Source organism: Heterodontus francisci, chromosome 5 (assembly GCF_036365525.1).
Source record: "Heterodontus francisci isolate sHetFra1 chromosome 5, sHetFra1.hap1, whole genome shotgun sequence".
NCBI classification, from domain to species: Eukaryota; Metazoa; Chordata; class Chondrichthyes; order Heterodontiformes; family Heterodontidae; genus Heterodontus; species Heterodontus francisci.
In genome coordinates this window covers 57,144,808-57,158,032 of record NC_090375.1, presented here as the reverse complement: position 1 = coordinate 57,158,032, position 13,225 = coordinate 57,144,808, and the positions used below count along the sequence as shown (strand labels likewise).

Here is a 13,225-nt window from a genome sequence, read left to right as displayed (position 1 = left end):
GAATAAAGAAGTATTGCTACAATTGTACAGGGTTTTTGGTGAGACCACATCTGGAGTACTCTGTGCAGTTTTGGTCTCCACATTTAAGAAAGGATATACTTGCTTGGATGATGTGTTTGTCTTAGAAGGAAAGGTTGAGCAAGTTGAGCCGATACTAATTGGAGTTTAAAAGAATGAGAGGTGATCTTATTGAAACACGTAAGATTTTGAGGGGGCTTGACAGGATAGATGCTGAGAAGATGTTTCCCCTCATGGGGGAATCTAGAACTAGAGGGCACAGTTTCAAAATAAGGGGTCTCCCTTTTAAGACTGAGATGAGGAGGAATTTCTTCTCTGAGGGTCATTTAATCTTTGGAATTCTTTTGCCCAAAGAGCAGTGGAGGCCAGGTCATATTGTACGCTGAGTTGGACAGATTTTTGATCTGATTAAGGCCTTAACTCCACTTTCCTGCCTTCCCCTCATAACTCCCTTGTAGATCAGCCATAATCTCATTGAATGGCAGAGTAGGCTCGATGGGCCAGTAAGATTTGATAAGATAGGGGTGTTTTATATCCACTTCTAAGGTGGGAACAGACTTGGCAGCACAACAGCTTGTTGTGAATTGCCTTTATTGAGATAAAGGTAAGGACAAGTTTATGGGTTCACATAAAACATAGTCACAAACTCGGGCAGTAATTAACAGTCTAACACAGATACTACCCGTATTAGAGACTGGACGGCAGATTGCATGACTCTTTCTCTTACAGCTTTTGGTCTTCAAGTTTTTGGTTGGTCTCTCTTGTTCAAAATTCTCTGCAGTACAGTGTCAAAGACAAGACTTTCCAGTTAACCCTCCCCTCTCCCAATCAGTGGTCAGTCTTGTATTAAAGGATGCCTTTCTTAACCACCCAAGAATTGCTTTGTGATGGTTGCTAACCTTTCAGATTTGTGCAAGTAGTACCCCTTTGTGTAATTACTTTAGCTCAGTGCTTTTGCATTTCAAGGATGCCTTTCTCACTACGAGACAGATCTACGCAGAACCTGTTTTCACTGTCTGCTCTCAAAGTCTCACCCTTTTGCTGTAAGTAAGCATTTTAAAATTTGACAATCTCCCAGAATCCCTCTGCCTTGACATCTTGTCCATACCGTGCCCTATTTCCTAAGTTTTTCCACTTTACTACAAAGAAGGGTTCTAATAAAGCTAGATGTTAGCTTATGATAAGTTAGTTGTCAGTTTATAATAGCTGAATTTTTACGTTGGTTGTTAACTTTTAGTAACCTAATAATCTTACAGGCCAAACGGCCTACTCCTCCTATTTCTTATGTTCTTATGCATTGGAGGAGGTTCAACAAAGGTTCAATAAATTAGTCCCTGGGATCAGCAATGATAGGCTGAATAAATTGGGACTATATTCTCTGGAGTTTAGAAGAATGAAAGGCGATCTCATTGAAACATACAAGATTGGTGGAGTAGCAGATAGTGAAGGGGACTGTCAGAGAATACAGCAGAATATAGATAGATTGGAGAGTTGGGCAGAGAATTGGCAGTTGGAGTTCAATCAGGGCAAATGCGAGGTGATGCATTTTGGAAGATCCAATTCAAGAGTGAGCTATACAGTAAATGGAAAAGTCCTGGGGAAAATTGATGTACAGAGAGATTTGGGTGTTCAGGTCCATTGTTCCCTGAAGGTGGCAACGCAGGTCAATAGAGTGGTCAAGAAGGCATACGGCATGCTTTCCTTCATCGGACGGGGTATTGAGTACAAGAGTTGGCAGGTCATGTTACAGTTGTTTAAGACTTTGGTTCGGCCACATTTGGAATACTGCGTACAGTTCTGGTCGCCACATTACCAAAAGGATGTAGATGCTTTGGAGAGGGTGCAGAGGAGGTTCACCAGGATGTTGCCTGGTATGGAGGGCGCTAGCTATGAAGAGAGGTTGAGTAGATTAGGATTATTTTCATTAGATGGAGGTTGAGAGGGGACCTGATTGAGGTGTACAAAATCATGAGAGGTATAGACAGGGTGGATAGCAAGAAGCTTTTTCCCAGAGTGGGGGATTCAATTACTAGGGGTCACGAGTTCAAAGTGAGAGGGGAAAAGTTTAGGGGGGATATGCGTGGAAAGTTCTTTACGCAGAGGGTGGTGGGTGCCTGGAACGCGTTGCCAGCGGAGGTGGTAGACGCGGGCACGATAGCGTCTTTTAAGATGTATCTGGACAGATACATGAATGGGCAGGAAGCAAAGAGATACAGGCCCTTAGAAAATAGGCGACATGTTTAGATAGAGAATCTGGATCTTTGTTCTTTGTATTCTGAAGGGGCTGGATAGGGCGGCCGCTGCGAGACTGTTTCCCCTGGTCAGGCAATCTAAAACATGGGGGCACAGTCTCAGGATAAAGGGCTGATCATTTAGGAGTGCGATGAGGAGAAATTACTTCACTTGTGAATCTTTGGAATTCTCCACCCCAGAGGGTTGTGGATGCTCCATCGTTGATTACATTTAAGGCTGGGATAAACCAATTTTTGCTGTCTCAGGGAATCAAGGGATATGGAGAGTGGGCGTGAAAGTGAAGTTTAAGCCCAAGGTCATCCACCATTGTATTGAATGGTGGAGCAGGTTTGGCGGGCCATATGACCTATTCCTGATCCTATTTCTTGTGTTTTTGTAGAGGTTGTGGTTGGGTGGCGATATTTTCTGAGTTTGTGTCTGACAGGATTCCAGATGAACAGATGGGATCTGGATGCAAGCTTGTAGCTGTCTGTTTCTCAGTATAGTCTATTGATCTCACATTCTAGGTTTGAAGGCCGGAAACAACACAAGAAAAAGAGCAAAAAGGAAAAGAAGAAGAAAAAGGAGAAAAAGAACAAGAAGCACAAGAACCGGGCAAAATTGTCATTGTCTAAGTCAAATCATCAAGACAGGTAGATGTGAGGGGAGGGGAGCTTTTGGACGAAGGGCTGGGGATGGAGTGATCCTGTGCATCTTGTCATAATTGGGAGTAAACGCAATTGGTTTGATGAAGGTGGTAGACTGTGTTTTTCTTTAAACAAACATTTACTGGGAAAGAAGATTCGAAAGAAACAAATCGCATTGATAAGACCTTTTCATGCAAACAACTTCACAACACCACAGTAAAAGGATGCTGAGCAAGATGGGAGAGGCATTGAAAACTTGGTTATCAAAATGGGTATTTAAAAGGATAGAGGTTTGGAGAGAGAATTCCAGGCGATTGTAGGCCAATAGTGGGTTGAAGGGGCGAGATAGACAAAAGGTCATGGCCCAGTGAGGATGTGGGACACTGTAAAAGGCTTGGGGAGGTCATGAAGGGATATTTCTTCCCCAAATAGGATTTAAGTTGCATTCCTTTGGTGGAATTAGTAAGGGTTTAGGTGAGTAGGACTTGGTGTGGAACAGGACTCGTGCACAAGTTTTGTTCAAGTTGGAGTTTACGGAAGGTGGAGAATGGGAACTCGGCCATGACAGCATTGAAGTATTTGAGTCCAGCAGTGATCAGGCATGGATGAGGAGCTGACATGGACAATCTTAGCGGTGGAAATAAAAAACTTTGTGAGGGAGAGCATATGGTTTTGGAAGCTCTGATTGAGATTGAACAGGGATCAAGAGGTTGGGAACAAACAGCGACTGGGGAAGACAGATGGAATTGTTGGTAGGTGTCACTCACTGCAGATACTGAGCTTTGCCAGGCAGAGGGGGATGTGTATGAGGAAGTGCCTGAGAGGCCGGAAGAGGAGGGACCCTAGAAGTAAAGGCAGGGAGTGGGATAGGAAATGTTTATAAGTGCCACACAGGCACTGTGATGGTTTACACAGGGAATATGGTGGAAAGTAAAACCAGATAGGGCAGATCCAGGTTCAAATCAGGCCCAGGACATCGAAGATGGCCATCAAGGTTGCTACTCAGTGGCCTAACTCTTGGGTCTCGGTGCTAAATGAAAAAAGAGGGCACACTTAACATCCATTGCTACCTGTATCCTAACTCGCACTAGGTTCCATATACCCATCATGCCTGTGCTCACTGACCTGCAATGACAACTGGTTGAGCAACACTTCGATTTTAGAATTCTCCCCCATCCCTCCATGGCCTTGCCCCTCTCTTTATCTCTAATCTCTAGTCCTACAACCCTTCAAGATATCTGTGCTCCTCTAATTCTGGCCGCTTCACACATTGCCAATCCTAATTGCTCCACCATTGGTGGCTGTGCCTTCAACAGACAAGGTTATAAGCTGCGTAATTCCGTCCCCAAAACTTTCCACTTTTTTTCCCTCCTTTTAAGACACTTGTCAGATTTTATTTGATAATGCTGCTGTAACGTGCCTTGGGATATTTTACTACATTAAAGGTGCTATATAAATGCAAGTTGCTGTTGTGATAGTTGTGTCACATGAGCATGCTGCCTAGAAAACTTGACCATCTCCATTACATCCAGTGGCTCCATAACAGAAAAGAAATACTGGGGTAAAGTTTCTGCTTTAGGAGCAATTGGCAACTCTGGTGCAAATTCTGCTTGTTTTCTGAGTTGATTTGTATGGATCAAGTTTCTGCTTACTCATTTGCAGAATCACAAACATAATTTTTAAAAATTCATTAATGGGGATGTGGGTGTCGCTGGCAAGGCCAGCATTTATTGCTCATCCCGAATTGTCCATGAGCTGGTGGTGGTGAGATTCCTTCTTGAACCGCTGCAGTCCATGTGGGGCATGTACAACCACAGTGCTGTTAGGAAGGGAGTTCCAGGATTTTGACCCAGCGACAGTGAAGGAACGGCGATATAGTTCCAAGTCAGGATGGTGTGTGGTTTGGAGGGGAACTTGCAGGTGATGTCCATGATTCAACACCTTAAGACAAAATTTTGCTTTTGCATTTGGAAAGAATTCTCCCTATCTCTAATCTCCTCCAGCCCCACAACTCTGATATCTGCACTCCTCTAATTCTGGCCTCTTGAGCGTTTCCAATTTTATTTGCTCTACCATTCACGGCCATGCCTTCGGTTGCCGAGGCCACAAGTTCTGGAATACCCTCCCTACTTTTCTACCTCGCTTTCCTCCTTTAAGATATCCTTTAAAACCTATGTCTTTGACCAAGCCTTTGATCATTTGACCTGGTTCACTAATCTCCTTTAGGAAAGGAAATCTGCCATCCTTACCTGGCCTGGCCTACATGTGACTGCAGACCCACAGCAATTGGATGACTCTTAACTGCCCTCTGAAATGGCCTAGCAAGCCACTCAGCTGTCAAGGGCAATTAGGGATGGGCAGCCCTGCCAGTGACGCCCACATCCCATGAAAGAATAAAAAATATCTATTATCTCCCTATGTGGCTCAGTGTCATACTTTGTTTTGTAATGCTCCTGTGAAGCATTTTGGGATGTTTATTATGTTTGGAGGTGCTAACGGATGCTAATAATGGATAATAAGGAGATGGCAGATGAATTGAACAGATATTTTACAGCAGTTTTCACTATTGAGGATACAAGTAACATCCCAGTATTAACTGTATGTCAGGAAATAGAAGGCAGGGAGGAACTCCAGAAAATTACAATCATCAGGGAGGTGGTACTGAACAAATTGTTGGAGCTGCGGGCTGGCAAGTCCCTGGGTCCTGATGGACTTCATCCTAGGGTGTTAAAAGGAAGTGGCTAGTACGATAGTTGATGCGTTAGTTTTAATTTTCCAAAATTCCCTAGATTTGGGAAGGTTCTGTTAGATTGGAAAATAGCGAATGTAACTCCTTTATTCAAAAAGGGAGGGAGACAGAAAGCAGGAAACTACAGGCCAGTTAGCTTAACATCTGTCTTGGGGAAAATATTACCTATTATTAAAGACATTATAGCAAGGCATTTAGAAAAATTCACAGTAATCAGGCAGAGTCAACATGGCTTTGTGAAAGGGAAGTCATGTTTAACCAATTTATTGGAGTGCTTTGAGGGAGTTACATGTGCTGTGGATAATGGGGAACCAGTGGATGTATTGTACTTAAACTTTCAGAAGACATTTGATAAGGTGCAACGAGTGGTGTGCCACAGGGATCTGGGCTTGGGCCTCAACATTTTACAATTTATGTCAATGACTTAGATGAAGGCACCATAGGTATTGCAGAGCTCTGAGATACAGAGGGATCTGGGTGTCCTAGTGCATGAATCGCAAAAGGTTAGTATGCAGGTACAGCACGTAATTAGGAAAGCTAATAGAATGTTATCGTTTATTGTAAGGGAAATTGAATACAAAAGTAAGGAGGTTATGCTTCAACAGGGCATTGGTAAGACCACATCTGGAGTACTGTGTACAGTACAGGTCTCCTTATTTAAGGAAAGATGTAAATACTTTTGAGGCAGTACAGAGAAGATATACTAGACTAATACCTGGAATGGGCGGGCTGTCTTACGAGGAAAAATTGATCAGGGTAGGCTTGTATCTGCTGGGATTTAGAAGAGTAAGAGGCAACTTGATTGAAACATATAAGATCCTGAGGGGTCTTGCTGGGGTGGATGTGGAAAGGATGTTTCCCCTTGGGGGAGAATGTAGAACGAGGTGTCACTGTTTAAAAATAAGGGTCGCCCATTTAAGACAGAGATGAGGAGAAATTTCTTCTGAGTGTCATGAGTCTTTGGAATTCTCTTCCTCAAAAGGCAGTGGAAGCAGAGTCTTTGAATATTTTTAAGGCAGAAGTAGATAGATTCTTAATAAGCAAGGGGATGGAAGGTTATCGGGGGTAGGTGGAAATGTGCAGTAATCAGTTCAGCCTTTAACATATTGAATGGTGAGCAGGCTGGAAGGACCGAGTGGCCTACTCCTGCTCCTAGTTCATATGTTCATGTATAAATATAAGTAGTTTTTGATGTATTTGAGTGCTAACCTGGTGCAGTTTTATTAATTCAGCTGAAAATGGGTCTAATCACAAAAAATAAGAATTTTTAGTAAGTGTCTGGACCACCACCTGTGAGTAACCTGATTTTAAATAACTGAAAATGACTTCAAAAATAACTAGTCATTTACTAGTTTAATTGTTACAGTCAGTTTCTTAGTAAGTTAAATATGAACATATGAATTAGGAGCAGGAGTAGAGCACTCAGCCCCTCGAGCCCGCTTTGCCATTCAATAAGAGCACGGCTGTAACCTCCACATTCTCGCCTACCCCCGATAAACTTTCGCTGCCTTGTTTATCAAGAATCTATCTATCTATCTCTGCCTTAAAAATATTTAAAGATTCTACTTCCACCACTTTTTGAGGAAGAGTTCTAAAGACTCATGACCCTCTGGGAGAAATAATTTCTCCTTATTTCTGTCTTAAATGGATGACCCCTTACTTTTAAACAGTGATCCCAAATTCTAGATACTCCCACAAGAGGAAACATCCTTTCCACATCCACCCTGTCAAGACCCTTCAGGATCTTATATGTTTCAGTCAAGTTGCTACTTACTCGTCTAAACTCCAGCAGTGTAGCACCAGCTTTCTGGCTATTTTTATGAATCATATTTTAAATCCAAAACCCTAGTGAAGAACTGTACTGTTTGGCAAGCTTGTGGGAGTGGCTTAGGGAATAGGATTGACTGGCAGGAGTTTCGAGTCTGGCTAACCTGACTAAGGTGCATTCATATGCAAATAGATATTTCACACTGACAGACTGGGTGGAACGGAACCCAGGCCGATTGACGTCATCATCTAACATGATTACTGGGAACAATACCCTGAGAGTTAACTCAATAAAGCACAGTCACGACTCAGTCCCAGCTGAAACTGGTGGAAGGCATGAGATGGCTGGGCCATTGTCTTCCAGGAGGTTGGCTAGTTAAGCAAGATCGGTTTGAGATTGAAACTCATTACCTGCTAATGGGGGCCGTCAACACAGGAAACGACAGACATTCAGTAATCAGCACTCATTGTCTCTCCAGGTGCCAGGCCTGGGAGCGGGAAGCAAAATATCATTTTTTAATAACTCCAGTTATGGGATAGGGGGTGGTCCAGAGAGGTCACCTGAGTCAATACATTGATCAGTATTGGTTGGAGAAAAGGTGATGAGTTTTGGATATATATGGAGCCGTTTGGCAACAGTACTCGCTCGCTCTTCTCCTCGGCATCAATCTACAGCGAGTCCCCTGAGTGGGGCTTGGCTCGATTCAACGGAACACCGCCAGAAGTGGAGCGCTACTCTTCTTCCCTCATCAACGGACCTCAACTCAAACTGGAACTTGGATACTACATCGGTGGTATGGAACCAGTAGTGAGACGTACAGGAAGAAGCTGCAAGCAAAACAATGGGCAATTGGGGTGAGCATATTGCCTGTGCCTACACGTCCACAAGACCACTTAACTGTGTGAGGAGGTGACTGTAAGTCCCAACCAGACCTTAGAGGCGTTTAGTGCTGGGGGTCTTGTGTTAGTTTATTTCTCTTTTATTTAGGCTGTGGTAATTTAGCACAGTAGGGCTTGTTGGACAAGCCAGGGTTGTACTGTTTTGTACTGTTTACGAGTGTTATTGTTAATCTTATTAAACACAATACGGTTGAGCCTGAAAAACGTGGGTCCGAGTCTGATCTATCCATACAATCCCTATCGTCCAGAACTTGTAGTAAGAGGGGTGTTTTCAGTACACCAGAGAAAACCACTTACAGCGGGTACAAACCTAGCCTGTCCAACCTTTCCTCATAAAACAACCTGCTTATTCCAGGTATTAGTCTAGTAGATCTGCTCTGAACTGCTTCCTACGCATTTATGTCCTTCCTCTAATAAGACCAGTACTGTACACAGTACTCCAGATGTGTTCTCACCAATGCCCTGTGTAGCTGAAGCATAAATTCCCTACTTTTGCATTCAATTCCTCTTGCAATAAACGATAACATTCTATTAGCTTTCCTGTACCTGCATAACTAACCTTTTGTGATTCATGCACCAGGGCACCCAGATCCCTCTGCAGCTCCGAGCTCTGCAATCTCTCACTATTTATTCTTCTTGCCAAAATGGACAATTTCACATTTTCCCACATTTGCCAGATCTTTGTCTGCTCACTTAACCTATCTATATCCCTTTGTAGCCTCCTTATGTCCTCTTCACAGCCTACGTTCCTACCTATCTTTGCATAATCAGCAAATTTAGCAACCATACCTTCGCTCCATTCATCTAAGTCATCTAAATTGTAAAAAATTGAGGCCCAGTACTGATCCCTGTGTCACATCACTCGTTGCATCTTGCCAACCAGAAAATGACCCATTTATGCCTACTGTTTCCTGTTAACTAATCAGTCTTCTATCCATGCCAGTACATTACCCCGCAGTACCATGAGCTTTTATCTTCTGCAATAACCTTTATGACACCTTTTCAAATGCCTTCTGGAAATCTATGTACAGTACATCCATCAGTTTCCCTTTATCCACAGCACATGTTACCACTTCAAATAAATTGGTTAAACATGATTTCCCTTTCACAAAATCATGTTGACTCTGCCTGATTACCTTGATTTTTTTTCTAAGTGTCCTGCTATAACTTGTTTAATAGCTTCTAACATTTTTCCTGTAGTTTCCTGCTTTCTCCCTTTTTGAATAAAGGAGTTACATTGGGTATTTTCCAATCTAATCCCCAAATCTAGGGAATTTTGGAAAATTAAAACCAACGCAACAACTCTCTCACTAGCCACTTTTTTTAAGATCCTAGGATGAAGCCCACCAGGATCCAGAGACTTGTCAGCACGCAGCTCCAACAATTTGCTGAGTACCACTTCCATGGTGATTGTAATTTTTTTGAGTTTACCCCCTCCCTTCCATTTCCTGATTTACAGCTAGTTCTGGGATGTTACTTGTATCCTCTATGGTGAAGACTGATGTAAAATACCTGTTCGTCTGTCATCTCCTTATTTTCCATTATTAATTCCCCAGTCTCACTTTCTATAGGATCAGTACTCACTTTGTTAACTTTTTAAAATATCTACTCTTACTATCTGTTTTTATATTTCTGGTGTCACGGAACTATTTATTTTCTCCTCTGATTAAAACAGTGTGCCTTTAAAAACTAAGAGGGAGTGTTCCAGCTGCATCTGTTACCTAGACAACAACAGGAGAGTGAGGAGGTCAAATGGTATAATGTTTCAATTTAACTGTGTAAAACCCAGCTGAAACCAGTCTTGAGACACACCTGAAAGAAGAGAATTCTCTCAGCAGAAGTTCTACAATAAGCCACAGCCTGTGTTAATTGCCTAATGAGAAAAAAAAAAATCCCTTTTGAAGAGAATATGCGTATTGCTGGAGGTAGCAAATTTTTTTTTAACTTCCAATCAAAGATTGACTCTCTCTTGTGTGATTGTGTTTTCATGCTCTGAAACGGGCCCCCCATTTTACTTTTATTTCTAGTTATTTTTAAAAATATTTTTTGTGTTTATTTTATTTTATCTTAGTTTGTTCAGTTTGCCTACCTACTCTATTTTTCATGTTTGTACTTGCGGCTGTTCAGTTTTCAGTCCGTTAACACCCTATCTGTACTAATGCTTTGTCTTTCAACACACCATTAACATATTGTTTGCCTTTGCTCCATGACCTTCTGGTCGGTTATTCTCTGTGACCTTGCCCTATCTACACAACCTCCTTTGTTATCTCTTGCCCCACCCCCGCTTTACTTGCTTAAAACCTTTCACATTTCTAATATTTGCCAGTTCTGAAGAAGGGTCACTGACCTGAAACGTTAATTCTGCTTCTCTCTCCACAGATGCTGTCAGACCTGTCTTTCTAGCATTTCTTGTTTTTATTTCAGGTTTCTAGCATCTGCAGTATTTTGCTTTTATATAAGAAAACTTGAATTGGGAAAAGAAAGTGAAAGAGAAGAAAGGGAATTTAAATTGAGAGCCGGAACTAAGACAAAGGGGTAGTCTTGACTCCAGGGAAAATTTGGGTCAGGAAGTATCTGAATTTAGGTCAGGACCCAGCGAAAAGCTGTTTAAATTTATACAGGCTCTTCCTAAGTTTGAGGAAAGGGAATTAGAGGTATTTTTCATATCTTTTGAAAAAATAGCCAAACAAATTGAAATGGCCAAAGGAAAGCTGGACATTGCTTATGCAAAGCAGGTTCATAAGCAGAGCTCATGAAGTTTATGCCATGTTTCCTGAAGAGGCTTCTGCAGATTATGAAATGGCAAAAAAGGCATATGAGTTAGTCCCTGAAGCTTACTGTCAGAAGTTTCGGAACTTACGGAGATTGGCTGGGCAGATGTAATTAGAATTTGAGAGGGTGAAGCAAATTAATTTTGACAGTTGGATACAGGCATTAAAGATTTTTTATTTATTTTTTTATTTATAGATACAGCACTGAAACAGGCCCTTCGGCCCACCGAGTCTGTGCCGACCAACAACCACCCATTTATACTAACTCCGCAGTAATCCCATATTCCCTATCACCTACCTACACTAGACACAATTTACAATGGCCTATTTACCTGCAAGCCTTTGGCTGTGGGAGGAAACCGGAGCACCCGGCGAAAACCCACACAGTCACAGGGAGAACTTGCAAACTCCGCACAGGCAGTACCCAGAATCGAACCCGGGTCCTTGAAACTGTGAGGCTGCAGTGCTAACCACTGTGCCGCCCTAGATGGAAACCACATATAAGAATCTTCGAGAATTGATTCTCTTAGAGTTTAGAAACCCCATTCCTTCAGTAGTGAGAGCTCCTGTAGATAACCTGAAAGTTTTGAAAGCTGGGCAAGCAACAGAAATTGCTGATGATTTTGAGCTTGTAAATAAGCCAAAACCTTTTGTCCGTCACTCCCATAAACCCAAGAAGGATAGAAAGTGGGAGAGTGAAAGGAAGGAAAGTAGCTGGGGACAAGAAGGAACAGCTGGGAATACTCCAGGATCACCACCTCAAGCCAGAAAGGAAGATGCTGAGCATAGAAGTGAGGTTCGCAAGCCAAACTGTTAGCATTGCCACAAAACGGGTCATCTTCGTTCAAAATGCTGGAAATTGCGAGGTAAACCTATAGGACTTGTTGGGGTATGCAAAGCTAATGCAGGGGAAAAGACTCTGACTGAAAGTATAGCAAACTGAGCTTTAGCTTTAACGGCAGCTGCAAAACCAGATACAAAAACTAAAATGAGTGTAGAAGTTGAGAATAGTTATAATTAATTTTTGTCAAAGGGGAAAGTAACTCCATATCCTTTTTGAGGCAGGAAAACCTATCATTATACTCGGATACAGGAGCAACCCTAACACCCTTGCTGGGGAAAGATATAACATTTCCACCAGAGAGCGCCTAGAATGCTAAAATTTTAATTAATGGAATTAGTGGGAAGTATATACCTGTACCTTTATATAAAGTAGGGCTAGAGAGTGACTTAATATCTTGGATGGTAACTGTAGGAGTTGTCCACAGTTTGCCAGTAAAGCGAATTGATCTATTATGAAATAACTTAGCCGGATCAAAAGTATCAGTTTCTCCTGTAATTACAGAGGAACCAAGTGAAGGTAGGGAAATGGAACAAATTCTGGGAATATTCCCTGCATGTGTAGTCACCCGAGCAATGGCTAAACAGGTTCAACTGTCGGAGATAAAAGTGGCACCACAAACAGCCAAGTATCTGAAACCTTCTTTGAGGATATAGATAAACCAAATGAGATGTTTATCAGATCTTCTATAATTGCAGCACAGCAAGTTGATCAAGAGTTATACTGAATGGCATGGACGGCTCTGACAGAATTGAGGTGAAAAGAGTTCCAGAAGGCTATTGTATTGAAGACAGGGTTTTGAGGAGGAAATGGAGACCGCCTCATAGACCTGCGGATGAAGACTGGACAGGTGTTAGATAGTGGTACCAGATAAATATTGCCAGGGATTATTAAGGTTAGCACATGACATTCCTTTTGCCAGACATGGGGGGTGGGGGTGAGATTTGGAAGACCAAATCACATGTAAGCCAACATTATTACTGGCCAGGTCTTACAAAGGATGTGAGACAATTTTGTAGGATATGCCGTACATGCCAAATGGTGGGAAAACCGCAACCTACCATAAAACTGGCACCAAAAGTTCCCATATCAGCAGGTTATTGATAGACTGTATGACCCTTGCCAAAAACAAAAGCAGGACATCAATACATACGGATATGGCTACTCGATTTCCAGAGGCCATTCCTTTGAGGATAATTACTGCTAAAATAGGAGAAAAGTTAACCCCATGCTTTACGAGATATGGGTTACCACTTGAAGTTCAATCAGATCAAGGTTCTAATTTCATGTCTAAGATATT

At 42.2% G+C, this 13,225-nt stretch overlaps 1 protein-coding gene across 5 annotated transcripts in view; it reads left to right on the top strand.

Moving 5' to 3' along the window:
• c5h1orf35 (chromosome 5 C1orf35 homolog) overlaps nucleotides 1-13,225 on the top strand; it is a 59,529-nt gene that overhangs the window by 36,733 nt on the left and 9,571 nt on the right. For 4 of the 5 annotated variants that reach the window (XM_068031479.1, XM_068031475.1, XM_068031477.1 and 1 more), the window contains exon 7: nucleotides 2,778-2,903. The exons of the other annotated variant lie outside the window; for it this stretch is intronic. In XM_068031479.1, the coding sequence (XP_067887580.1) occupies nucleotides 2,778-2,903 (126 nt within the window). The remainder of the gene's footprint in view (nucleotides 1-2,777; nucleotides 2,904-13,225) is intronic. 5 annotated transcript variants of the gene reach the window in all.